Here is a 27,763-nt window from a genome sequence, read left to right on the forward strand (position 1 = left end):
TCTATTTCCGCCACTGTTGTGGCCAATTACCGACGCACAGGGAGGCGACTCCACACCAAGGTCCCTAACTCACGACCCGTTTATTAACGGACCGGCGCCAACGGCTTTACTTCCTCATGCGATGGAAGGCGTGATCCCAGAGATTTTTCGCCTCAGAAAATCTCCCGGTGTCGGCTAGGATTGAATCTAGACCAGTTTGGGTTGGTTGTGAGTGGATCACGCCACCTCACAACCATCGACACCTATGTCGGCGGTGGGATTCGAACCCAGGCGTCGAGCGTGGTTGGCGGAGACGTTACCAACCACACTAGGCCCCCGCCCTGGATGGTAGGGTTTGATGTTTTTCAAACCCGTATCCGACCCGAACCCGAAACTTTTTTTTTTATCAAACACGAACCCGATCCGAACCCGAAAATTTTATTGTTGTGGAACCCGAGGGTCTGGTTCGGATTTTGGATTTGAAAATCTGAAACCCGACCATCGCTATTTTAGGGCTGCATCTGTGTTGACCAGTGTTATTCTTTTACCTCAAGGAAAACAAATTGATTTGTTTAAAGTTTTCAATCGTAATCCTTATTTCGTTGTTTAGTTCCATGCCGATTGTTCCGATTCGTATTTCCATTTACGTTATTTGTAACATTTAGTTTTCCGTGCGGCTGATTGTCCCCAGAACGTTTACCAGCCACTTCTAACTTAAACGCTGTTTCGAGCCACACCTCCTTGGTATACAGACGCTCTGGATGTCCTCTACCGTCGTAATATGGTTAACAAGCCAATGCTCACGTCGCGTCGTACACACTCACTTTGTCATTGTCTGATCGACAACATGGTCCAGGTTGCCCTACTTGAGAGGACTGAAGCTATATTTGACGCTTCTTCCAGGTTGTCAATTAACCGTTTGTGTTTCTTTTTGACCAGCAGGTCTAGAATTAGGACATTTGATTGTCAAAGAACATGGGTTTATTCTCAGGCTCCCCATCACATACTTTTCCTTCGCGATAACTGTTACAGTACCTCTAACGACCTTTCTCTTGACAAAATAAATCCCTATTATAAAAAAAAATTGCTCAGAGAATCGTACGATAGTTCTTTTCAGGAAATTGTAGCTATGGCGCGGAGCATAACGCAGACGGAGCATTCGATAAGACTACTTCCTTTTGACTTAATAACACAGTGCAATTTTTTTTTTTTTGCCTTGGCTTCTATGTAGGAGTGATTTTTTGATGAAGATTGATGCGAAAATGAATTTTACCGAGTTTGAACAGATTTCAACATAAGGAGCAACGATGGCGCCATTTTGAATTTTTGAGAAATCGGAAATTGTCGATGTTTTTTCATGTTTGTCCACATATTAGCATCTTTTCACCCATTTTTAAAAAACACAGGTCTTAAATTGGACACAAACTGAGCTCAAAACGGTGGTTCTACGAAACCGGTTTTGGCATGGTTTTAGTATATTTCACGGAGCAAAATAATATCGAGCGCGTTTGAGCATTGATGGTAATGCGCTAATATCTGAAAGTGGTAGTCAAATTTTATCTTATATTAAGTAAAAAAATCTCAGAAATCGATGGTCAGGTGTCTGATCTACGTAAAATGTCAGCAACATGTCGGTTTTGCCCCGATTTCCCTAAATTACTAAAATAGGTTTATCTCGACGTTGAATTAACTTATCTGTTAAATGTAATCAGAGGCGTCGCGTGGCTGATGTCGTCACATGTGCACCAAACATTTTTTTAAGATCTTTTTCCTTGAATGAAAGAAGATATTCAAACCAAAATGTTTAATGCTTCAAATTTAAGGGTTTCGCAAAATTGCTTACTTGTTTTTATAGGTTATTATATTTCGATAATTGCATATGCCCGCATATTAAGGAATAGAGTAGCTGTGCAGTGCACGTGTTGCACAGGTGGACCCGACGCCACTGAATGTAATATCAAGAGTGTAAGCGATACTCTAAGATACAATAACAATTTGTCTCCAACTGATCCAGGGGGTCGCATTTGACTTTATCGAAGACGCGATGATTCTGTCTCATAGCTGAAGCGGGATTTTTACGTTTCGACCGGTCCTGGCCAAAAATGCAACAAAAAATGCACAAAAAATTATACACTAAGGTTGCTTTTTACGCGGGTTTCTTTTAACGCGCCTTCTTTTACGCGGATTCCAGAATTTACTCGTTTTTTTTTACGCGGATTCCGGAATTTACGCGGTTTTTTTACGCGGATTCCGGAATTTACGCGGTTTTTTACACGGATTCCAGAATTTACGCGGTTTTTTTTTACGTGGATTCCGGAATTTACGCGTTTTTTTTTCACGCGGAAACCGGAATTTACGCGGTATTTTTTTTTTTGCGCGGATTTCGGTTCCTCTTCACTCGGATTGCAGAATGACCGCAGGTTTTTTTTACGCGAATTCCGGAATTTACGCGGTTTTTATACGCGGACTCCGGAATTTACTTAGGCTCAGTTCGGTATAGTAGAGCAGTAAAGTAAAGTAAAGTAAAGTAAAGTGAAGTAAAGTAAAGTAAAGTAAAGTAAAGTAAAGTAAAGTAAAGTGAAGTAAAGTAAAGTAAAGTAAAGTAAAGTAAAGTAAAGTAAAGTAAAGTAAAGTAAAGTAAAGTAAAGCAAAGTAAAGTAAAGTAAAGTAAAGTAAAGTAAAGTAAAGTAAAGTAAAGTAAAGTAAAGTAAAGTAAAGTAAAGTAAAGTAAAGTAAAGTAAAGTAAAGTAAAGTAAAGTAAAGTAAAGTAAAGTAAAGTAAAGTAAAGTAAAGTAAATAAAAGTAAAGTAAAGTAAAGTAAAGTAAAGTAAAGTAAAGTAAAGTAAAGTAAAGTAAAGTAAAGTAAACTAAAGTAAAGTAAAGTAAAGTAAAGTAAAGTAAAGTAAAGTAAAGTAAAGTAAAGTAAAGTAAAGTAAAGTAAAGTAAAGTAAAGTAAAGTAAAGTAAAGTAAAGTAAAGTAAAGTAAAGTAAAGTAAAGTAAAGTAAAGTAAAGTAAAGTAAAGTAAAGTAAAGTAAAGTAAAGTAAAGTAAAGTAAAGTAAAGTAAAGTAAAGTAAAGTAAAGTAAAGTAAAGTAAAGTAAAGTAAAGTAAAGTAAAGTAAAGTAAAGTAAAGTAAAGTAAAGTAAAGTAAAGTAAAGTAAAGTAAAGTAAAGTAAAGTAAAGTAAAGTAAAGTAAAGTAAAGTAAAGTAAAGTAAAGTAAAGTAAAGTAAAGTAAAGTAAAGTAAAGTAAAGTAAAGTAAAGTAAAGTAAAGTAAAGTAAAGTAAAGTAAAGTAAAGTAAAGTAAAGTAAAGTAAAGTAAAGTAAAGTAAAGTAAAGTAAAGTAAAGTAAAGTAAAGTAAAGTAAAGTAAAGTAAAGTAAAGTAAAGTAAAGTAAAGTAAAGTAAAGTAAAGTAAAGTAAAGTAAAGTAAAGTAAAGTAAAGTAAAGTAAAGTAAAGTAAAGTAAAGTAAAGTAAAGTAAAGTAAAGTAAAGTAAAGTAAAGTAAAGTAAAGTAAAGTAAAGTGAAGTAAAGTAAAGTGAAGTAAAGTAAAGTAAAGTAAAGTAAAGTAAAGTAAAGTAAAGTAAAGTAAAGTAAAGTAAAGTAAAGTAAAGTAAAGAAAAGTAAAGTAAAGTAAAGTAAAGTAAAGTAAAGTAAAGTAAAGTTAAGTAAAGTAAAGATAAGTAAAGTAAAGAAAAGTAAAGTAAAGTAAAGTAAAGTAAAGTAAAGTAAAGTAAAGTAAAGTGAAGTAAAGTAAAGTAAGGTAAAGTAAAGTAAAGTAAAGTAAAGTAAGGTAAAGTAAAGTAAAGTAAAGTAAAGTAAAGTAAAGTAAAGTAAAGTAAAGTAAAGTAAAGTAAAGTAAAGTAAAGTAAAGTAAAGTAAAGTAAAGTGAAGTAAAGTAAAGTAAAGTAAAGTAAAGTAAAGTAAAGTAGAGTAAAGTAAAGTAAAGTAAATAAAAGTAAAGTAAAGTAAAGTAAAGTGAAGTAAAGTAAAGTAAGGTAAAGTAAGGTAAAGTAAAGTAAAGTAAAGTAAAGTAAAGTAAAGTAAAGTAAAGTAAGGTAAAGTAAAGTAAAGTAAAGTAAAGTAAAGTAAAGTTAAGTAAAGTAAAGTAAAGTAAAGTAAAGTAAAGTAAAGTAAAGTAAAGTAAAGTAAAGTAAAGTAAAGTAAAGTAAAGTAAAGTAAAGTAAAGTAAAGTAAAGTAAAGTAAAGTAAAGTAAAGTAAAGTAAAGTAAAGTAAAGTAAAGTAAAGTAAAGTAAAGTAAAGTAAAGTGAAGTAAAGTAAAGTAAAGTAAAGTAAAGTAAAGTAAAGTAAAGTAAAGTAAAGTAAAGTAAAGTAAAGTAAAGTAAAGTAAAGTAAAGTAAAGTAAAGTAAAGTAAAGTAAAGTAAAGTAAAATAAAGTAAAGTAAAGTAAAGTAAAGTAAAGTAAAGTAAAGTAAAGTAAAGTAAAGTAAAGTAAAGTAAAGTAAAGTAAAGTAAAGTAAAGTAAAGTAAAGTAAAGTAAAGTAAAGTAAAGTAAAGTAAAGTAAAGTAAAGTGAAGTAAAGTAAAGTAAAGTAAAGTAAAGTAAAGTAAAGTAAAGTAAAGTAAAGTAAAGTAAAGTAAAGTGAAGTAAAGTAAAGTAAGGTAAAGTAAAGTAAAGTAAAGTAAAGTAAAGTAAAGTAAAGTAAAGTAAAGTAAGGTAAAGTAAAGTAAAGTAAAGTAAAGTAAAGTAAAGTTAAGTAAAGTAAAGTAAAGTAAAGTAAAGTAAAGTAAAGTAAAGTAAAGTAAAGTAAAGTAAAGTAAAGTAAAGTAAAGTAAAGTAAAGTAAAGTAAAGTAAAGTAAAGTAAAGTAAAGTAAAGTAAAGTAAAGTAAAGTAAAGTAAAGTAAAGTAAAGTAAAGTAAAGTAAAGTAAAGTAAAGTAAAGTAAAGTAAAGTAAAGTAAAGTAAAGTAAAGTAAAGTAAAGTAAAGTAAAGTAAAGTAAAGTAAAGTAAAGTAAAGTAAAGTAAGGTAAAGTAAAGTAAAGTAAAGTAAAGTAAAGTAAAGTAAAGTTAAGTAAAGTAAAGTAAAGTAAAGTTAAGTTAAGTAAAGTAGGCTATACTCGACACTGGTACTGCCAATAATATGAAACACAAAGTGCAGAAAACATCTGCGCGATATCATAATAGATGAGATGAAGAGTAGAAAGAAACATATTTGTGAAGCTCAAATGAACATAACCCCTCAATGAAAACAAATATGAAACTACTGAAGCTTTATCTTGTGAAATTTTTGGTTTTAACGCTGTGATTAGAAGTTAAATATATAGTGGATGAAAAAATCCTAATTTCAGAGTTGTTCGATGATTTATTGAAGTCATTTATGTAAGTCACGGTCGATTATGAACTAGAAATGAAATCTGCACACACAATGCCTTTCAGTACAATGCAATTTATTAATTTGTTATATACAGTAACAGGGTGTCGAAAAAATTTTCAAGATGATTCAAAATGATTTCCCTGATTTTCCCTGATAAAAAAGCAAAGCCTTGGCGCTACATTCTGATTCGGAACTTGACCTTCTGTTTATTATACACAGACTTCGCAGCCAACTGTTGAGTGTACAGGACAATTGCGGGGCTAGCGCTACGATCATACAGACACTAACAGTCTCTCCCGAGCCGAGACTCGAACCTACGACGATTGGATTGTTGGGCCAGCATCTTACCTCGAGACCAGCTGGGAGGGTTGGATTTTCCCTGATATTCCCTGGAATATAAAATTAATTTCTCTGATATTTTTCAGCATTCCGTACAAAAAAGTGTAACGTAGGTTAACGCAACTCTGGAATCCCAGTGAAGAAAGTATTCAATCGGATATGGAACCGAATGGTAGAGGTCCGAGGCGTTCGTAAATAGAAATAGAGTCGTTTAAAAAAGAATCGCGCCTCTGTTGAAAATTTTCCCTGAATATTTTTTTGTTTTCCCTGAAATTCCTTGATTTTCCTGAGCGAAAAATGAATTCCTTGACATTCCCTGATTTTTCCAGGTTTTCGACACCCTGAGTAAAGTCGTTTTCAAACGTCATCTCTACGCGAGTTTGAAATTTTGTATTACTCCGCGTAAAAAGCAAATTCAATGTTATTTAATCGAAGTTTCAGGTTTTTGAGTTTTATAGTTTAGTTTAGCAAACTTTTTAATTTTATTTTTTATTTGATTTTATTAGTTCAAGTGGAGTGGCTACGAAGATCAGAGATGGCCAATCAGAGCTCGAAACCTGCGTCTAAACAGGGTTTGACAATTTTCAATAGTTCGCATAATCAAATTACATTTTTCTGTGTTTGGGCGTGGATAACACAAAGGTGCATTTCAGAAGCACAAACCAGAAAAAAATTAAAGATTATAGCTTTTAAACCATTCCTGTGAATTCTGATGTCCTTAGCAATTACCGTTCCTTCAGAGACTCGAGTGAATTTCTTCGCAAATATAACGTTAAAGCGACGAATCCGGCGGGCAATTTCTATATGAAGCGCTTATGTAAGTTGACGCGTTTTGGTAATGGCTAGGGGCACCAAAATTCATAGAAATAGTTGAACAGCTATAATCTTTCATTTTTTTCCGGTTTAAACTTTTAGAATGCACTTTTTTTCATTTTGTCGAACAGTGTAATTTTCGTTTAATGTAATGAGCATTTTGAAAAGAACAAATTTCGTCCTGTTTTCCTTGTTTAGATTTTCAGATTACATCCCTATGTAGCTGAACTACCTGAGAGACGCAGTTTTACGTCAAAAGAGCAAAGCCCAGATGCTACATTTCGTTTCAAAATACTACGTTCTTCTCAACATCGTGGGTATGTTCGTTTCAGTCTAGATCAGCGGTTTTCAAATTGGAGTACGCTACAAAAAAATCAGTAATAGCGGACGAAGCCATTTTTCTTTATAATCTTTCAATACTCGAAATAAAAATGTTCAAAACCATATTTTCAGTTGTCTTAATGGAAAGTACTACTAACTTTATTGCCCATTACTTCAGTATCATTTGCGAATTACCATATGGAAAATCATATGAAGCATAAAAAAAATATAGGGGCTAGATTGGATCTACAACATATCGCCACGAGAGAGATCGAGAAACGCCTCAACAAACAATTGGGCTGAATAAAACAGCTGATTTAAAAAAGTGTGAAATATTCCACGCCATTATTTGATTGTTGGCTTGTTAAGCGCTATTCGACAACATCAATTAAACACTACTATAAGAGAATATCAATCAAACACTGAATCGCCTAAACAATAAAAAAAAAGTCTAATTAGATAACGAATATATATTAGACGAATATATATTTTGAATTATATTTATCGTAGCTGTAATAACGCTGAAAAAGCACTTTTTCAGAAAGACAGAATGTACAATTTTAGCCATGGAATTCTCATATAGGCGCTTATTTAGACTATAAGCCAGTTACTGTTAGCTGTAGAAGAGTTTTTCTACAACCTGTACAAAGAATGAATAGCCGCTTCTACAGAATCGATCAGCATGTATAAGAGTTGTTCAAATGGCTGAGTTATTTCTTTTTTAACACTTGTTTGGCTATTTAGGAAGCCGACTGTGACAAGTAGCTGATTTAGTTCTCCAAAACCGACTGATTAAAAGCTGATTAAACACTTAGAAATACACTTTTCGACCTATGTTTAGCTGTCAGCTGAATAAGATTGGTTATAAAAGCGCTTATTTAGCCAAAAATGTTCCTTAGCGTAGGTCTAGATATATTCATTTACCGACTCTAGAAGCAAGTGACTGAAAATATGCCTTTGCGAGCTCCAACATTTTTTTATACTTGAACATTTTGAAAAAAAAAACATCATTTTAAACTTTTTCGAACAATTTCATTGATTATTTGTGTTTTAATTCTCACTAATAATCTCTAAAAAAATATTCAGACTCTCATGCTGACTAGACTCTCATGCTGACTAGAAACTAGAAAATAATTGTTGAACCGTCGAACAAAAGTGTTACTTTTTTTTCAATTTTTCCAGCAAAAGATTTTTATTTATATTCTTTGATAGAAAAAGAATTTGAAAATAATCAGAACGTCAGAGTGTATCACTAAATAAACGTAAGTGTAATCAAGAAAAATTGTATGACAATGTTTACAATGAAATTGCAAACTAATTGCGTTATTTTTTGCATACACTTCTAGCTTCCGTTGCGGAAATGCTAGTGGTCTTATGTAGTGAAGTGACAATATAATTAGTACAAGTACTCCGCAGCAGAGCAGCTTATGACTGAAGCAAATGCCAGGGCACTACATAAGAACTTGACCTTCAATGTCAATGGTTTGCGACGTTGAGTTCAGGTAGGCTTCAAGGTCGGTGTAATGCTTCTTTCACCCAGGCTTCTAACTTGAGTCGCGAGATTCGTGTCGCTGCTGCTTTCATTCAAGTGCACAAGAACGAGGAGAAAGCAGTTTTCTGAACCTGAAAACGCTTCCGCTGCTACGGGAAAGGGTTAGATGTGAGTGTAATAAGCTTTTACACTCTTTAAGTGTCGCCTCCTTCAGTTAATTTTCGCAGCTGGTTTTCAGTTACTGTTTCCTAAAGTACATACGTTCGCAAAATAAAATCCTTTGCTCTAGCTATCAAGGTTGCAAGCGCTTTTATTAGTGCCGACATACGCTTTCCGAGAGGAAAACTTTTTCTGAAAGAATGCACCATAGCCCCTAGTGAGAAAAATGTCATTTTCACCTGTCATTGCAAGCAACCCGTCAGCAGCTAAGTAAAACTAGTTGCATGACAAGTCAGCCCAACAAAAGGTTTGTTCCAGTACGGTTGAAACAAAGCAAAGCTGTATGCAGAAAGGAAAAGTGCTACGAGGCGTGTTGTATTTGCTCTGCAATATTTTTTCCACTGATGAAGCGTTGCTCTGTTGACCCAGTTTATATGGGATGCAGGGAAATGTGGTATTTTTTTCTAGACCTTCGTAAGTTTGGTGAAAGTGCAACAACGGAGAACTTTTCAGATGTTGGTAACCACAATAAAGTTTCGAATAAACAAATTTAACAAGACTTTATTTCTTTTTCGAAATCTACGAAGCTTTTATAACAAAATTATTTCGCCAGTTTAGCCTTTTAATTATACTTACCACGGTGAGATTTTTTTCTTTCCAAAGTAAACAGTGCAGAACAGTTTTCAACACATAAGGTAACTTTCTAATAACAGTCACATCAGTGGTAGCGTAATTCATAATTTTTATGCTTTGTCCAAAGAGCTCACACAATGCTTGAAATTTGTTTCACACCTGGCCGCGTTCTCTTGAAACTCCTTCATATTTGGAACACTTTTAGAGATTGTCTCCAAAATATTTTTCGATTCATCCGCTGGTTCCGGTGAATTCTCTGCGTTGCCGGCAAATTGCTGTCGAACAACATCTTGCATTTTCCATATGAAAGGTCTCAATTTACACATCAATAGCTTAATACAACCCACATCCTCGGGTACAGCGTGCTCTAGGTTTTGCAGGTCCATCTCGAGGTAGTCAGTAATGTTGCCCTCACGGATTGGCCCCAGCATCGACCGGAATTGCTTCGAGGGATTGTTCTGTAGCCATTCAAGCGGAGATTCCGACTGCAGTATTGTTGAATCGTCTGGTTTTGGAACGTCCTCCTTAGAAATTTGATTCGAAGTTGGTTTTCGAAATGTTCCAAGATTGGTAGCAATCTGAAAGCAGTTCTCTTTAATAGATAAAACGGACTTTGAAACATCTAAACCTACCACATGGGCAACAAAAATCAATGCATTCATCACCAAAGCTCCCAATTTGCTGCCATCCATTCCAAGCATTTTCCACATGAGCCCCATCATATTTGCTGCCTGTTGCTGTGTAGGAGCGCTGGCTTCCGGTTTCGACGTGAATCCTGGCTGTGAAAAACCTTTCGCTACCAGGTCCGCTACGTCCGATATCGTATCTATACCGAACAGCTTTCCCGCCATCCGAACTCCGTTGGTGAGATTCTGAATGAAATCGGCTGTCACCGGGTGCGGCCCACTGCCAGCCAATAGCAGCACCGATACGGGAACAATGAACACCAGTAACCGCATCCGTCGTTTCATCCTGCAGCACTTGTGACCTCCGGATCGGTTGGGACCGGGTTTGAAACTTGACTCGACTTCTTTTGAGCTTTACCGACCAGTCGGAGACGGTTGCAAATCTGACACCGTCTGGAAAGGTACTAACTGCAACAGCAGCAGCAGTGGGTGGCAAAAGTGAAGTGCAAAAAAAGGGAAAATCTTTACATACCTGGTTGGAGTTTTTCTGTTGGAAGTGGAGAGGGAGTACATCATGGTTCGGTTAACTTGCCATTGCTGTGTGTCATATGTTTCTGCAACGGTACAAACATATTTGCAGGCAAATTAATCCGCCTTGAAGTGGAACGAGAGACTGATGGGTGGCCAAATTGTCATGGCTGCTCGAGTTGGCAACATAAAGGTCCCATATCGCCCCCTTCACATAATCTCTAAGCATTATTGTTTTTGAGATCTATCATAGAGCGTTATGGAAATTTTATTTAAGCATTAGTGCGACGTCCAAAATTCAACAATAATAAATATTGTGGCATACTATTTCAATCAAATTTTGAAACTTATTTTAGATAATTCATTTTTGCTGTGAAGTAAACACCTTGTCTACCGCTTTGTCTAGCAACCAAAATGTACACTTTTGTAATTGCGTACTTTAAGTACTCTGCCGAAAACAGATGAAAATAACTTCCATACAAGGAGAAGCACAGTGGCGGCTCTTAGAACAAAAATCGGGCAGAATCGGAAAAACTACATATTAGATTCATTTCTAATCGTCAAATCCATTCTGAGTGAAACATGTACGATAATTGTATAAAAAATATTTACAGCTCAGAGAGAACAGTTTTCAATGAACAGAAGTTGAAAACCTATATAAAATAGTAATATTAGGCACATCGGCTTTGTCTTGCCAGCAACCACTGTGAGACGTGACACTACACAATAGGCCAACGGTAAGCAAGGCATAACATATCTTCTCCGTACCCACCGTTGTTTGGCCTTCTCGACACACATCAGCCAAAGGAAAAACTTCAAAAACGCTTGCTGTCGCTTTTGTGCGCGAAAATAATTAAAAGATGCGTTCATCATTTCGGCCAGGCTGATGCGTCAAGCTGTGCTTTATTTCGAAATGTTTTACTAAAAGAGCATTTCCACACCAAATAGCAAAACTGCTAAGCGCGAGTGTCGTTGATCCGAATGAAACTTCGCACTATAAAAATATTTTCTAAAATATGAAATTCCAAAAACTTTTGAATAGCGAAATCTATATTGCTGATGAATTTTTCATTTATTTATATCTGCAAAAATGACAAAAATATCAGTTCTTTTCAACAGCTCTATTCAAATATTTATGATAGAATTTACAATTAAACTTAGAAGAGAATAATGTTTATAAAAAATATCCTACAAATTAAACTTCAAAACCATATATTCAATTCATATGGTTTTGTTTCAAGTTCTGACTTTTCCACAACATATGCATTATGAAAAAATGATGCAGCGCAGTGTTTGTGGTTGAAACAGAAATGACATATTTTGTCCATGTTTTAAGCTGGAAACGCTCTAAACTGACGCACTAGTTCCGCTGCTTTTAGCTGATTTTTTTCGTCTTTTTTTTTCTTTTCAGCATCCTATGTAATTCCTCAGCAGAAAATGAGAGTCATACAACGAGACTTTGCCGGCAATTAAATTTTTAGGCGAGTAATTCACAATTTTCATCCTGGATTGTTATTTACATTTGCAAGTCTTTTTCGTAGTCAGCGATTGTGTAAAGTATGTAGAACATTGAAGTTTAAAGATTACATTGGTCTACACAGGTTTTTCTCTACAGCTTGAACTGGAAAATTGTGAAAGATAATAGCTTTTTAACCGTGCATGTGAGTTTTGGAGACCCTAGCCAACAACATTCTCTCAGAGACTTAAATGAGATTGGGGGTTCATGTCCCGTCTGGATGCGGTAAATTTTTCTAAGTCTGTATCATATTGGGTCAGAATTCGTGAAACGAATCACTAAAAGTCGCGATGTATATTTTTTTCAAATAAGTATTACAAACTTCAAGAATTTCACTCGGGACACAAGGATTTTGGATTTGCAACGCCATCTCTATGTCGAAGTGTGTTTATACTAATTGCTCGCCGAGCTCGTCGCTTCAAAGTTATGTTTACGAGTGAACTCATGTAAGTTCACTAAAGGCAGACAGTATGTATAGCTGGAGAAGCGAAAAATAAGCGATCTGAAAATAGGGTCAGAATTCGTGAAACGGATCACTAAAAATCGCGATGTCTAATTTTTTCAAATAAGTATTAAAAACTTCAAGAGTTCCACTCGGGAAGTTGATTTTCCAATTTCTATTGAATTTGAGTAAGTTTTCAAGTGGTTATTGTCATTCGAAATTTAGGTCAAAATTGTTTTTAAAAAGACATAGCTTTAAAAATATTGCATCGAATTTGATGAAATTTTCACTGCAGATGCATCCTAAGTTGTAGTTTACGGAAATATTACATTTAGTGAACTTAACTGAGTTCACTCGTAAACATAACTTTGAAGCGACGAACTCGGCGAGCAATTAGTATAAACACACTTCGACATAGAGATGGCGTTGCAAATCCAAAATCCTTGGGGTTACCCGGTTGTACCAACATTAACTAGAATGGTGTCAACATTTTTTTACCTACCTTATTTGTATTTGTATTTGTATTTATTTATTCATATCATCTGACCTTTTTGGTCTTAATGAAGTGGGTTGGGTGGTGAAAAGCCCATTCGAGAAATTCCTTAAGAAAAGCTCAAATGCGCGTAAAAACCCCACCATCTTTTGATTGAACATTAACTTTTTTGAAACTAAGTCTAACAACAAATAAATATACTATTGTAAAATATGACACATGAAATCACTTAACTAGCTAAGAAACAAATTTACCCTAAGGCTAATAAATTACAACATTCGCTTGAGTCTATTTTTAAAAGTAATACTAGAAACGTTGAAGTCAAATAAGTAAAATACATGGTTGAAGACGTCACATATCGCCCTGATGGGTTCGTTTTGGCCATATTCTGTACGATGAAATGGGAGACGCAGAAAGTTTCGCAATCTTAGGTTTCGATAGGGAACATTCACGTTGATTTGAGCCAAAATGTTTGGAGTGTCAATTTCGCCACTTAGTAGTTTTCCCACGAATACAGCCCTGGACACGTCTCTTCTATTTGCTAGTGTGTCAATGCCAAGTAAACGGCATCGGTTAGCATATGGTGGTAATTGGGCAGGATCACGCCATGGAAGTGATCTTAGAGCGTAACGCAGAAACCTGACCTGTACTGATTCAATCCGGTTGGCCCAGATGTCAGTGTAAGGGCTCCATATGATAGCAGATGTTTCCAAAACAGAGCGAACTAGTGAGACGTATAGCGATAGCAGACAAAACGGATTAGTAAACTCTTTGGCGATTCTCATCATGAAGCCGAGATTTCTGTTTGCTTGTGCAATGATATGAGAATAGTGGTGCTTGAAGGACAGCTGGGAGTCAAGCAGTACACCTAAATCTTTCATTACCGATACTCTCTCGAGGGTTTCTCCACATATACTATAGTTCCAAGGTAGTGGTTTAGTTTTTCGTGTGAAAGAAATTACGGAGCATTTAGAAACACTGATTGTCAGAAAATTACGGTTACACCAATCAACGAATGCATCAAGATATTTTTGCAATTCTTTGCAGTCAGCTATAGATCGAATGATGCGATCATCAGATGATCAGATTAGATCATCAGCATGAATTAATTTACAGCCATGTGGAATGACGTAACAAACATCGTTGAAAAAAAGATTGAAAAGCAATGGTCCAAGGTTGCTCCCTTGAGGGACACCCGACAGGTTAACGAAGCTATCTGACTCGGTGTTGCCTAATTTAATGTACAGTGTGCGATCTACGAGGTACGATTTTAACCACTTAGTAAAATGGTGTGATGCACGAAGGCGTTCGATTTTAGCCAACAGAATGTTGTGATCAACACGGTCAAACGCTGCCTTTAGATCTGTATAGATGGTATCCACTTGCATCCCGTTCTCTATGTTTTTGATACAGTGCGACGTAAACTCCAGTAAGTTAGTCGTGGTCGATCTACCGGGGTAGAAGCCATGTTGGACTGTTGAAATGTATGGCTTGAATTCACGGAATAAAACGTTGCCGACTAAAATCTCAAATAATTTCGATCCAGCGGATACCCAAGTAACAATTTAAGTCGTATTGCATTCTTTTAGCGGTTTTCATGACCAATTTCGCAAAATTGCTGTTAAAACTAAAAATACTATCAGAACCTCCTGATAACCGCTATAAGTTTGCTTTACAGCCAGGTGGCCCACCCTTGCCAAGCTTATTGAATCAATTATAAGAATGGCAATAAAACTGCTTTAAAACCACATGGAAAGAGTACCGCATACTATAAACAACTGGCATTACCTCTTTGAGAGCGCAATAAGTTTGGTTGCATTATTGCGCTCTGCTACTTGCCACAATAAGTCCAATTGTACTTTTCATTGCTTGACAGCAACCGTAATAAGTTGATTTGTTGTGCCGTTCCTGCACACACACCAGAACATCACGCCACTTTTTTTAATAAGGAAATCTCTCGTCGCGGGAGAAATGTTTCACCTGTGTTGGTTATCATCGTGCAATCGATTTTATTTGATGGTGATATTGTAGAAAGATAAGGAATAAGGAGGGGTTTTTGGTTTTGTAGCTCTCAAGCATATGCGCATGAAATTTTGTCGTGCATTTTGAGATCATAGGCGCTTAAAATTTATGCGCCATCAAAATAGTACGGGCTTACAAAAATGATCTCATTGTTAGCAAAAATGAATTGGATTGTTTCAGCTCAGTTTTTCAGAAAAAAAATCTAGCCGTGTTCTTCAATACAGAGATAGATCAAAATCAACTTAGGATATTCAATTTATTTGTTAGTCAGACGACGATTCGATTTTCGTTTCAAGATTATAAAAAGTTTCAAAAATATCAATATGGCGCGGTTGGTAATTAGTTGGCATTAATCGTAGCCGCAATAAGCCTAGTTCAATGATATATATGTTGTAAGGTGCGGCAAAGGTTGGATGCCTGTATTATTAGAGAAAAATATGGTTAATCCCTGGGGCCTAGACAACTTTATTTTTATGAAAAATCTGACATCACACCGACGATAATGAGGAATCAAAGAGCTTTGATATAAATAGAGAGGTGCACGAAAATTGCAACGATACATACTTAGTTTAATTGAATATTGAATATATTTCGAAATATATCAATAGTGTCTTGCCCCTACCTTATTTTTAAGGACGCATAATTTAACGACATAGGAAATTATTTTCAACCTAAACAAGACAAACTGGCGATAAAATTAAAAAAAGAAACTACCAAGAAGTACTAAGTTTGCTGTGTTACTTTATTAGATTTTTGGAGTTCTACGTCATCAATGTTTACAAATGCGCTGCAAGATGCTCTAAAGCATTTTACACACATCTTACGGAGACTGCGACAGAATCCTGCATCACACTAAACCAACTCAGCCGCTTTTGTCTCACCTTTATGTATATCATTGCCTGCATATATTTGTTTACAAGTTTGACAGGTTTAAAATGGGCATTTGAATCAGAGTCTATGTGTATATAGAGTCGCGCGAAGAGAAAATCTATCGTTCAGACAACACAGTTTCTGTGCCGTTTGTTGCCAAGAACTATACAGTTCTGTTTTTCACCATGCATAAGCGAATATCATTTTTTGAAATTCTGCACAAGGTACACAGTTTTGAATGATTACACCGGTGATGTTTTGTTAAATTTAAGTGAACCAGTGTACAGGTTTAATGTTGGATTAAAATGTGTAAGTAAAACTTCGGAAAAACACATATTTTTTATTACGCTCAATTACAACACTTTTCATCCACTCATAACATTATCACCTTATTTATTTACATTGCTCGATTGGTACCCTCGTTTGACACTGATTTGGTTCCTCTGGTTTCATCTTTGCGGGACTCTTATTATAAACATAGACTTTGATTTGAATGACCGCAATAAAAGTGGTATCTATGTTATATGACAGCAAGCTGGAGTGGTTTTATGGGGCAATAGATAGTAATAATAAAACCAATAATAAAGCAAAATCGCATTGACTCTTGCCGGTTTTATTGGAAGTTTTATTAGAGTTTTATTGACAGCTATCAGTGTTCATTACGAGTTGCTATTTTTGGTAACGGGTTTAACCGCCATAAAATCGTTGGTAATATTCATTGCTGTGATTAAACCGTTAGAAAACCAAGTAGCTATAGAATTGTTACTTGGGATAGAGACGTTATTCGCCTGTAGTTCACCACATCGTGTTTGTTGCCTTTTTTGTAGACTGGAAACATAGCCGACTTTTTCCAGCAATTAGGAAATACCCCTTGTAAAAACAATTTATTAAAAATCATTCTTAACGGAACCATGAGCGCGATGGCACATCTTTTCAAAACAATGGCTGGAATACCGTCAGGCCCAGCTGAAGAAGAAGGTTTCAGTTTTTCTGTGGCTTTGAGAACATCTTCGTTAGTAAAACTTAAATTACTCAGATTTACTACGTTATGAGGAACGTCGCGAAGGGCGCTCTGTATTTGAGACGTATTTGCAGAAGTCGAACTAAATACGCTCGAGAAATGTTTCTTAAATAAAGAGCCAATACCGTCAAGTGATTACGCACTGTCATTTCCAAGAAACATGCTGTTGGGGAGTCCACTTTCTTTCCGCTTACTGTTAACAAATGACCAAAAACGTTTTGGATTTCGTTTGAGTTGTGATTGGGTGCGTAACACGTGTTGAGAGTAAAGAAAACGGTTGTAAACTTTATACTGTTTGCTAGCAGTAGTGAAGGATAGCTTAGTCATAGCGTTTCGTCGTCTAACGTAGTTGCGAAGTGCAGCTGCTCTTTGTCGTCTTAACTCTCGAAGTCGTCGATTGGACCATACAGGTTTCGGCCGTGTGCGAAACAACGGAACAAAGTTGCTAAATTGCAGTTTCAGTGTGTGTGAGAATATTTCTACTACACTATCAATATCAGTTCCGCGACTCAGCAAATTTTCCCAATTAATTGCGAGTAGAGCCCTCTGGAGACCTTTTAAATCAGTTTTACTGAAGTTAAGTTGCGCAGTTTCAGACAATTCTTTAAAACGAACTAGCTGAAGTATTGGTTTACTCTTTTTCGTCGTTACCGTATCTCCACAACCGATGTAAAATATAAATAGGTAAACCATACAACATGTGGTAGAAAAAAATACTAAAATGTTCAAACGTTAATATTAGGTTAGTTTGTGTATCTAATGACCTATTTGTTGGACAGTGTATTTGTCATCAACATCGAAATCGGTTACTTTTCGCTCAGTAGACGTTGTAAAAGATTGCCGTGGCCATTGGATGTCATTTGGCCACATTTTATCACAGTGAAAAGTGGCCATGAGCAGCGAAAGCCGGGACGTCCTTGATTTGCACGTACGAAAATTGGATCAACTCGGCCCGCGCAAAGATTGCGTTCTATAGGTAAATTTTCCAAGGATGCCAACAATTCTGAGAAATCCACGCGAAGAATCACCAAAGAAGACTTGCACGCATCTTCCAGAGCTAGATTGAAACACCATTTGATCATGGAGCGGAAAGAAGAACTACGAGTGATTTGTTCGAAGAAAAAACTTTCTTTGCTTAAAAAGGAAAAAAAAATGATAATCTTATTTTCCAATGAAATGCTGTTCAGCATCGATGCTGTGTCCAATAGCCACACAGACCGATTCATTTCACCGAAGAAAGTTGAGGATGTTCCTGAGAAAGTAAAGTTCAAGTTCCAAACCGAAAATCCGGCTGGTGTAATGATGTTTGGCTTGGTAGTGTTCAACGGTTTGAAAATGCCGCCTGTTTTTATTATTACTTGTGTTAAAATCAATACCGGAGTGGATATCGGTATTTTGAAGGACCGAATGCGACCGAACCCAACTACTCTGAGGATCTATACGTTAGAGAGCTGCGCCCAAGTAACAATTTAAGTCGTATTGCATTCTTTTAGCGGTTTTTATGACCAATTTCGCAAAATTGCTGTTAAAACTAAAAATACTATTAGAACCTCCTGATAACCGCTATAAGTTTGCTTTACAGCCAGGTGGCCCACCCTTGCCAAGCTTATTGAATCAATTATAAGAATGGCAATAAAACTGCTTTAAAACCACATGGAAAGAGTACCGCATACTATAAACAACTGGCATTACCTCTTTAAGAGCGCAATAAGTTTAGTTGCATTATTGCGCTCTGCTACTTGCCACAATAAGTCCAAATCAACTTTTCATTGCTTGACAGCAACCGTAATAGGTTGATTTGTTGTGCCGTTCCTGCACACACACCAGAACATCACGCCACTTTTTTTAATAAGGAAATCTCTCGTCGCGGGGGAAATGTTTCACCTGTGTTGGTTATCATCGTGCAATCGATTTTATTTGATGGTGATATTGTAGAAAGATAAGGAATAAGGAGGGGTTTTTGGTAGGTTTTGTAGCTCTCAAGCATATGCGCATGAAATTTTGTCGTGCATTTTGAGATCATAGGCGCTTAAAATTTATGCGCCATCCAAATAGTACGGGCTTACAAAAATGATCTCATTGTTAGCAAAAATGAATTGGATTGTTTCAGCTCAGTTTTTCAGAAAAAAAAATCTAGCCGTGCTCTTCAATACAGAGATAGATCAAAATCAACTTTGGATATTCAATTTATTTGTTAGTCAGACGACGATTCGATTTTCGTTTCAAGATTATAAAAAGTTTCAAAAATATCAATATGGCGCGGTTGGTAATTAGTTGGCATTAATCGTAGCCGCGATAAGCCTAGTTCAATGATATATATGTTGTAAGGTGCGGCAAAGGTTGGATGCCTGCATTATTAGAGAAAAATATGGTAAATACCTGAGGCCTAGACAACTTTATTTTTATGAAAAATCTGACATCACACCGACGATAATGAGGAATCAACAAATTTTGATATAAATAGAGAGGTGCACGAAAAATGCAACGATACATACTTAGTTTAATTGAATATTGAATATATTTCGAAATATATCAATAGTGTCTTGCCCAAGGATGGAAAAACTCGTATCGCATAACAATCATTCGGGTATCATTTCTGAACGTGCTATTTATAAGCTTTCAATCCTAGCAAACCATCGCTATTAAAAGTTACTTATTCTCAAGCTTGCAAGAGACAACTTAGAGCAAAGAAATATATGGTAGCTTTCTTTGATGATTTTGTTTCAGTATTGCCTGCTTTAGGCGGAGCGAGCAACATATAGCGAGTGTTTCACGAAAGAATCGTAAACGATTGCACTCAAGCGATCGCAATGATTCTTTCAAATGTTGGTTGCTTGTAGGCGTAATTCGGCTACTCCACGTCGTGCTCTCACCGTGATATACCACGATGATTCTTGGTGATTTCAAGTATCAGATGCTAATGCACCATGCTACAATTTCCGTAAGCATTGATGATACCTATTTGCTCCGGCAAGCAAACAATTGAACGCAATCTAACGTTCATTTGGATTCATAATTTTGTATCACTGGCGATAATATCTCAAAGCTTCTCGCGATAATTTTGAATGCAAGTGAACTTGGATACAATAAATACTATCGTGTTTGAATCATTCAGTCTCCTTCTATGGTATTCGGAACTCTTAGAAGCGAAAAACAATCAGCAGCGTTTCTATGGAAAACTTGTACGCGAGTGGAAATAGTTGAACGATAACTGATAAATCAAAGAACACATTTGCATGAAATATTGCTAGTGAGAGAACTTTTCCATGCTTGGTCTTGCTCCTACCTTATTTTTAAGGACGCATAATTTAACGACATAGGAAATTATTTTCAACCAAAACAAGACCAACTGGCGATAAAATTTAAAAAAAAAACTACCGAAAAGTACTAAGTTTGCTGTGTTACTTTATTAGATTTTTGGAGTTCTACGTCATCAATGTTCACAAATGCGCTGCAAGATGCTCTTAAGCATTTTACACACATCTTACGGAGACTGCGACAGAATTCTGCATCACACTAAACCAACTCAGCCGCTTTTGTCTCACCTGTATGTATATCGTTGCCTGCATATGTTTGTTTACAAGTTTGACAGGTTAAAACTGGGCATTTGAATGACCGCAATAAAACTGGTTTCTATGTTATATGACAGCTAGCTGGAGTGGTTTTAAGGGGCAATAGATAGTAATAATAAAACCAATAATAAAGCAAAACCGCATTGACTCTTGCCGGTTTTATTGGAAGTTTTATTAGAGTTTTATTGACAAGCTATCAGTGTTCATTACGACTTGCTATTTTTGGAAACGGGTTTAGCCGCCATAAAACCGTTGGTAATATTCATTGCTGTGATAAAACCGTTAGAAAACCAAGTAGCTATAGAATTGTTACTTGGGCGTAGCCACAAGGTTACAGAGTTCGCTTTGTCAAGCGGATGGTCGTCGTGCGTTCGAATCTTAGTAGAATCAGGCCATTCGATGCCAGAGTACTTAAGCATGGGTTTATTCTCAGGCTCCCCCGCCACTTACCTTTCCTTTACGCTGAATTCTATAATACACAGTAAGAAAACTTTATGGCGAATCGCATGTAAAGAATTGTCTCCATCGCTTATGATAGAAAATATATATCCACGTAATATTTCACGTAAATTTAATTGATATTACACATAACTTTCAAATAAACCAAACTTAAACTAACTAACTAGATAACTTTCAAACTAAATCGTGGTTTACGTTAGAAGCAACTGAAATTTGAATGAAAAAATATTTTACGTGACGCGTAATATTCACATTTTTTTACTGTGTACCATTGCGTGATTTTCTCCTAACAAACAAACGAAAAAGGACAACGATTGGAAACTTGGTACTCGGAATGTTAGGACTCTGCTCGAACCGGCACGCGCGGGCATCTTGGCCAGAGAGCTACGGAAGGCAAATGTGGAGGTAGCAGCCATACAAGAGGTGCGTTGGCCTAAAACCGGAGAACGTGAATTCCGGGCAGTTGATCCGACCGCGGAAACGGGGCGTCGGTTTCGTGCTACTTGGAAACCAAATGAAGCGTGTTATTAGGTTGAGGCCTATTAATGAACATTTATGCGTATTGAGGATCAAGGGCAGATTCTTCAATTACAGCCTTATCAACGTGTACGCGCCGACAAATGATAAAACCGATGACGTAAAGGAGGAGTTCTATGAGCTCCTCGAGAAAACGTATGGAGAGTGCCCACAGCACGATATTAAGACCGTCATCGGAGATACGAACGCACAAGTCGGACGAGTAGAGTTCTTTCGTCCCGTTATTAGTAGGGAAAGCCTTCACTCTACCACCAACGACAACGGCTTGAGGTTAGTGAACTTCGCCGCGGCCAGGGTAATGGCCATCTGTAGTACCCATTTTGCACGTCTGAACATTCGGAAGCACACCTGGAAACACCCCAATGGAGAGGCCTGCTCTCAGATCGACCACATGCTGATTGACGGCCGGCACTTTTCAGACGTCATAGATGTGCGGTCCTTTCGAGGGCCAAACATCGGCTCGGATCACTATCTCGTGGTAGGCAAAATTCGTGCTCGGTTGTCCAATGTATTTAAATCGAGATCGGCGAGCAAGATACATCTGGACAACCAGAGGTTATCAGCGGAAGGAGTTGCTGCAAAGTATACTCGGAAAGTTGGTAGACGGATCGGTGAACCAACTGGATTGGACCTCGCGGAGGCGGAGAATTGCTCCACCAGGCACGACACGAGGAGCTTCTATAGAACGATCAACGGAATCAGGAACCGGACTGTGCCAGTACCTGCCATGTGCAATGATTACTAGAGACAGTGGTAATTCGCGGCAAAAAAGTTGAAAATTCGCGGGTGGCAAAATAGAAAATATTTAAAATTCGCGGTTTTTTTTTTTTAGAAAACGCCAAATAAAGTGCTCTTGGTAATATAATAAAAAACTATTTTATTTCATTTAATGTAGGTACTGTAATTTAACCGTACGAATTATGATTTCTTTTCAGTGAGGACTACTGTGTTAAATAATCTTCAATCATATTTTTGTCTCGGCAGGCACATATTATTCAAGTTATTCTGACTCACGTTGCATTTCGCATCTACTGAGTTTCCGGGAATCGATTTTATTTTTGAAAACCAAAAATATACAGGAATACTAAATTATATATCAAAAATTAATAATACCAATCTTACTGTTGCGTATTTTGAAAAATGCAAAAATGCTTACTACTTGAACTAAGTTTGTATATCTTGCAATTTCGATTTTGCACTTTCTGGGCTATCATTTAGGGCCCCAATCGCCAAAATCTTTGCTCGAAGAGGATCTAGTAACTGAGCCGACCGAAAACAATTCAACCCAGGCTGACAAAATCTCGTTGGAAGATAGCAGTAGTACTATTCCATCAAATTGGTTGGGTAAAAAAAGGCCTCCCGTTGCCTTCGAGGTGCCCATTAATCTTAAGATTTGTCCATGTTGCTGGTTTTCGCGGCATTTCGCGGTTTTCTTTGTGAATTTCGCGGCCGATGCTGGATTTCGCTGAATTCGCGGCTTCCGCGAAATCGCGATTTACCACTTTCCTTACTGATTACCGATAAATCGCAGGTGGTCAGGCGTTGGAAGCAACATTTTGAAGTGGTGTTGAACGGTGAGGAAGGTAGGTGAGTCGTCGAAGGGAACAGGATAGAAATTTAAGAGGACGGACAAGCTGTGGACCCACCAACATTGGATGAGGCGAAGAATGCTTGCAAAGAGCTAAAAAACCACAAAGCCGCTGGGAAGGACGGCTTACCGGCCGAACTTTTCAAAGTTGGGAGCGAGCGGCTGTGTAGTGCAATTCACCAGATTATCCTAAGGGTATATGAGGAACAACTACCTACGAACTGGTTGGAAGGACTCATATGCCCTATCTACAGGCTCGACTGTAGTAATTATAGAGGCATAACCCTCCTTAATTCCGCTTACAAAATTCTCTCCCGTATCCTGTTCCAGCGACTGAGGCCGTTGCAGGAAGCCTTTGTTGGAGAATACCAATGCGGTTTTTGAGTGGGGCGATCTACAACGGACCTGATGTTCACCTTGAGACAGGTTCTCGACAAGTTTTGAAAATACAACTTGCAGACGCATCATGTGTTCATAGACTTTAAGGCGGCGTACGACACAGTGAGACGCAACGAGCTTTGGCGAATAATGCTAGAACATGGTTTCCCAACAAAACTAATTAAATTGTTACGTGCGACGCTTGACGGTTTCACATCATGCGTCAGGACAGCGAGCGAATTTTCGAACGCGTTTGTGACGTTGGATGGTCTGAAGCAAGGTGACGGGCTCTCGAACTTGCTGTTCAACATAGCTTTGAAAGGTGCAATACGAAGGGCAGGTGTGCAAAGGAGCGGCACCATCATCACCAAGTCTCACATGCTTCTGGGCTTTGCGGACGACATTGATATAATTGGCGTTAACCGTAGAGCAGTTGAGGAGGCCTTTACTGCTCTCAAAAGGGAAGCTGCGAGAATTGGACTCACCATAAACACTGCCAAAACGAAGTACATGGTGGCTGGTAGAGAGCGTGGTAGTTCTACAACGGGTGTTGGTGCTGCGGTGGAGATGGATGGGGATACTTTCGAAGTGGTCGACGAATTTGTTTATCTTGGTACTCACGTGACATGTGACAACGAGGTGAGCCGCAAGGTGAAGAGGCGGATTGCGGCGGCGAATAGGGCTTATTACGGATTGCGTAGCCAGCTTAGGTCCCGTAGCCTACAGATCCGTACGAAACTTGCGCTCTATAGGACTCTGATCCCCCTGGGGGCGCTCTATGAACATGAATCGTGGACGTGGAAGGAGGCCGATCGACGAGCGCTTGGGGTCTTCGAGCGTAGAATCCTGCGATCAATACTCGGAGGCAAACTTGAGAACGGGGTGTGGCACAGGCGCATGAATCACGAGCTGTCCGAAGTATACGAACACGCTGATATTGTCAAGCTGATGAAACACGGCAGGTTACAGTGGGATGGCCATGTAGCACGTGATGAGCGACCTGCAAAGATAATATTTAGTAGAGAACCGGATAGAGGCCGACGACTTCGAGGCAGACCGCGCACGCGCTGGATGTGTGCTGTCGACGAGGATGCCATAGCAGCGGGTGTAAGGGGAGACTGGAGAGTAGCAGCCCAAGACCGAGTTTTGTGGAGACGTATTCTGGGTTCGGCATAGGATCCTAATGATCTGTCGCCATAAAAGTAAAGTAAGTAAGTACCATTGCGTGACTTCCTCCTAACAAAATAAAGTCCCTTTTATCAATAGGTATAGTAGTGCCGATAGCGTGTAAAGGAAACGGTAAAATCTCATTACATACCAACATGGATAAAACAATAATAATAAGCATGCCACTTCTCAAAAGCGGCATTGCTAATAATAAAAGTGCGGGATACAGCAGACACACGGGCATATCTCACAATAGATCAACGATTCTGGTCGCAGTGAAGAAGTCCATACATGAAAAAAACTAATACGTTGTGCTACCACAGGTTGGAACGCCAACAATGGCTAATGGGAAATTTTAGGTTTTGGCCGAAAGATTTGTGGCCCTCTAGCGCGCACATAGCGGTCAATGCCGGAGGACTACGTTCGAAAGTTCTAGCTTTCGGCGTCGCACAGAGGAGTAACTCGAGTGAAAACCTGGCCAAAATTATTTTCGCTGCTATTTAGCAATATTTTGGGAAATATTTAAGTGAGAAGTGGAAGTGGCTGGTTCGAGTATTATATCAAAAAGTAACTCTAAATATCACACACACAACTTAATGTTTACATTTACATAGCATATGTGTCTTCATTAATGTTAGTGAGCAGATGAAGTAATACGCTCGAATGATTTGTTTTCGCAAAACGGGCAGCGAAACAAATTGAAGAATTTACCAGAAAAATGATGTAGCAAAATATCTTCATTTAGACCTACCAATTTGATGCTCACAAACTATATGATGCCTCGTGGAACCTACGTAGGTTGGAAAAAGCCTTTTGTACGGAGTGTTATTTACCTGGATTATTGATTCTGTGCATCAAGTTATTTTTAAGTTAACTTAAATCAGTTGAAATTCATTCACTAAACAAATCTCATTTCATCTTTGTTGAGCTGAAACACTGTTTCAAGCGTGAGACAGGCACCCATCAGGGTACCCATCGGGTATTTTTTTTAATTTCCCGTGAACGCGTGAACACTTAACGTCAAAATTCGTCATAAACAACATTTTTCAAACGGGTCGCAAATGCCAATCCGGACGTTACAGGATGAGATATTTGCGAGGATGTGTTCGTGATGTTATGAACTTCCATTCCTCCGATGATTATATGATCGGATTCCGCGAGATTTGATAACTTTTTTAATATTGAAAATGCTCGAAAATACGTAAAAATCACCATTTTTTAAAACTTCTTAAGAGTAGCTATAATTTTGAAATTTTGGAATTTCTATCAACCGGTTTATTATCATTGAACATAAAGAACTCATTTGCAGCAAAATATTGATCAATTGTCATTTTTTTGATGCCTGGCACAACTTGTTACTATAAATGGTTCGATTCCCAAAAAAAATGCTTAAAAATTTGTCAATGTTTACAGCGCTCCCAGCATTTGATAATACCGTTTAACGTTCATCGAGTGATGGCATTTTGTGAAGCATTTATTTAAGCTGCAGGAAAAAATATAGCGGCACCAAAAAGCGACAAAAAACTTTTTTCTTATTTTGGCCAGCTTTTTGTTCTAGGTACTCCTCTGTGCGTCGTCTCTAAGGTGTCATTGCTTAAAATGGAAGACACAAGATTCAAGATGGCGGCCAAATTCAAGATGGCGACCAAATTCAAGAAGGCGGCCTAAATTCTGATCACTTCAAATGAAAGTCCTATCATTCCTCTTCACAGAAAAGTGCTACTTGCAGTACTTTACATAACGAATTTAATAGATATAGCCCAAATAATACATCAAAAATTACGCGAAATTTGATCAAACAAAAATGGCATTATCATTTTTTCTCTATAACTCTTCATATTATACATCACCTACGTTAATGAAGTTAACGGTAGAATCGATGTTGGCGAGCTTGAGTTTTACATAAGATGTGCTTCTGTATAATATGTAATTATTTGTTTTTGAAACAATAAACAATTCTTTTTTACAAAAAAAAAATAACTATGTGCCTTTATATCAAATTTGAAAGACCTTGGGCACCTAGTGGCCTAGTTTCAGCGAGAATTGCTCATATATAAAATTTCAAATTTTTCATGACCTGGAACTTTGTTGAAAAATTACGATATTGTACACGACTCGTGTATGTGTGCACAAAAATAAACATCGATTACATTTTTACAACCTGTTCGCAGCGCTGAATATTATCGGCTGCACAAAAGCTATCAGCAAGGAAGTATATTATCAGTAATCGTCTTTTAACGAGATTTCGTTGTTTATAGGGAAAAACTTTTCCCAGCGCACAAAACATGATTCAACTTTTTACCGGCTCCTTTGTCTGGTGGAAGCGGCAGAACAAAATATGAAATTGTTTCAATGCGAAAGTTTACTTCATGCGACTGCAAACACTTGGCAGTCTAAGTTCGAGGATGCGTGACAGATAAAATTGGATGTTTGATTTTTTAGTACTTTCTGATACGTGAATGATGTGTAGGTGTACTATGAACCGTAAAAGAACCCCATTCGTATATAGGTAGAAGATTCAAACTTTGACAGCTTTGCAATAAAAATAAAAATTCAAAATTAGACAGAATTAAATAGATTTAAACATTCTATTACTGATTGACTTCGGTTGGTCGGTTGGTTAATACTAGAAGGCACATTGGAAGGTTTCAAGAAGGTACTGACAATATTCGTAAGGGAGATGTCACGCCGTGTGTATATTCGGGCCTTTACCAATGATCCATGGCTGTCGCCAGTTACAGCTTGAAGCTGTAATTTGGCATTAAAAAGGTCCTTTAATGTTGAATTACATTCAACATTATTTGTTTCGATTATTTATTTGTTTAGACTTGATCTGATGTTTTCTTACACCAGATTAAGACTTTATCATTTACCAAAACAGAACATTCTTATTAGCGGTTACTTTTGTTCGGACCGGTCTTTGGAAGGGAATTAGATCCCACTGGAACGAAAACGGACTTTGTGAGATGTTTCGTTTCCTGATTGGAACCCGGACTTAACTTTTCGTCCGCCTTGTGGCCACTAATCGATTATTTTTTAGCACAAATAACACATTGCTTCCAATCATTCAAACATGTTTAACTCGCAAATGTTGCTCTTCTGTCCGACCTTGTACGCATGTTGGCATACTAAAAGTTTCAGAGATGATCAAATATCCTACTATGCTGCACTACGAAACTATGTTTGTCAGAGAATCAGTAAATCCTCCACTACTCATCACCAGGTGTATATTATACAATTTTTTTTTTATTTTCTCAATCCATTTTCCATGATAACATAACCTCTTCCAATTCACCTTGTTGATTGAAGTCGCATAAGTTAAAGTCAAAAGGTTTACATTCTAATTAAACCCGTTTCAACAAGCACAAAAATCGTTCCCTCTGCACCAATTTATTCATTCATTAGTGTCTATTCTACTGGAGACATTCCGGCAAGACAGCAGGATAGATAAACAACACACATTCTCGACCCAC

At 37.3% G+C, this 27,763-nt stretch overlaps 2 protein-coding genes across 16 annotated transcripts in view; one reads left to right on the plus strand and one right to left on the minus strand.

Moving 5' to 3' along the window:
• LOC129720945 (EGFR adapter protein-like) overlaps positions 1 to 27,763 on the plus strand; it is a 96,670-nt gene that overhangs the window by 53,735 nt on the left and 15,172 nt on the right. For 11 of the 13 annotated variants that reach the window (XM_055672894.1, XM_055672889.1, XM_055672895.1 and 8 more), the window contains exon 3: positions 11,637 to 11,706. The exons of the other annotated variants lie outside the window; for them this stretch is intronic. The gene's annotated coding sequence lies outside the window, so the exon portion shown is untranslated. The remainder of the gene's footprint in view (positions 1 to 11,636; positions 11,707 to 27,763) is intronic. 13 annotated transcript variants of the gene reach the window in all.
• Positions 9,026 to 27,725, minus strand: LOC129720946 (uncharacterized). Of its 3 annotated transcripts, none has more exons than XM_055672904.1 (4): positions 27,586 to 27,725; positions 10,230 to 10,311; positions 9,704 to 10,165; positions 9,026 to 9,649 (listed from the first exon to the last, which is right to left on the minus strand). In XM_055672904.1, the coding sequence occupies exons 3-4, from the start codon at positions 10,040 to 10,042 to the stop codon at positions 9,182 to 9,184; spliced, it is 807 nt and encodes a 268-aa protein (XP_055528879.1). In that variant the 5' UTR covers positions 10,043 to 10,165; positions 10,230 to 10,311; positions 27,586 to 27,725; the 3' UTR covers positions 9,026 to 9,181. The 3 variants fall into 3 exon arrangements, with proteins under 3 accessions (XP_055528879.1, XP_055528880.1, XP_055528881.1); XM_055672905.1 differs by lacking the exon at positions 27,586 to 27,725 and adding an exon at positions 23,745 to 23,871; XM_055672906.1 differs by lacking the exon at positions 27,586 to 27,725 and having other exon boundaries at positions 10,230 to 10,545.

This window comes from Wyeomyia smithii, chromosome 2, assembly GCF_029784165.1.
Source record: "Wyeomyia smithii strain HCP4-BCI-WySm-NY-G18 chromosome 2, ASM2978416v1, whole genome shotgun sequence".
Classification (NCBI taxonomy): Eukaryota; Metazoa; Arthropoda; class Insecta; order Diptera; family Culicidae; genus Wyeomyia; species Wyeomyia smithii.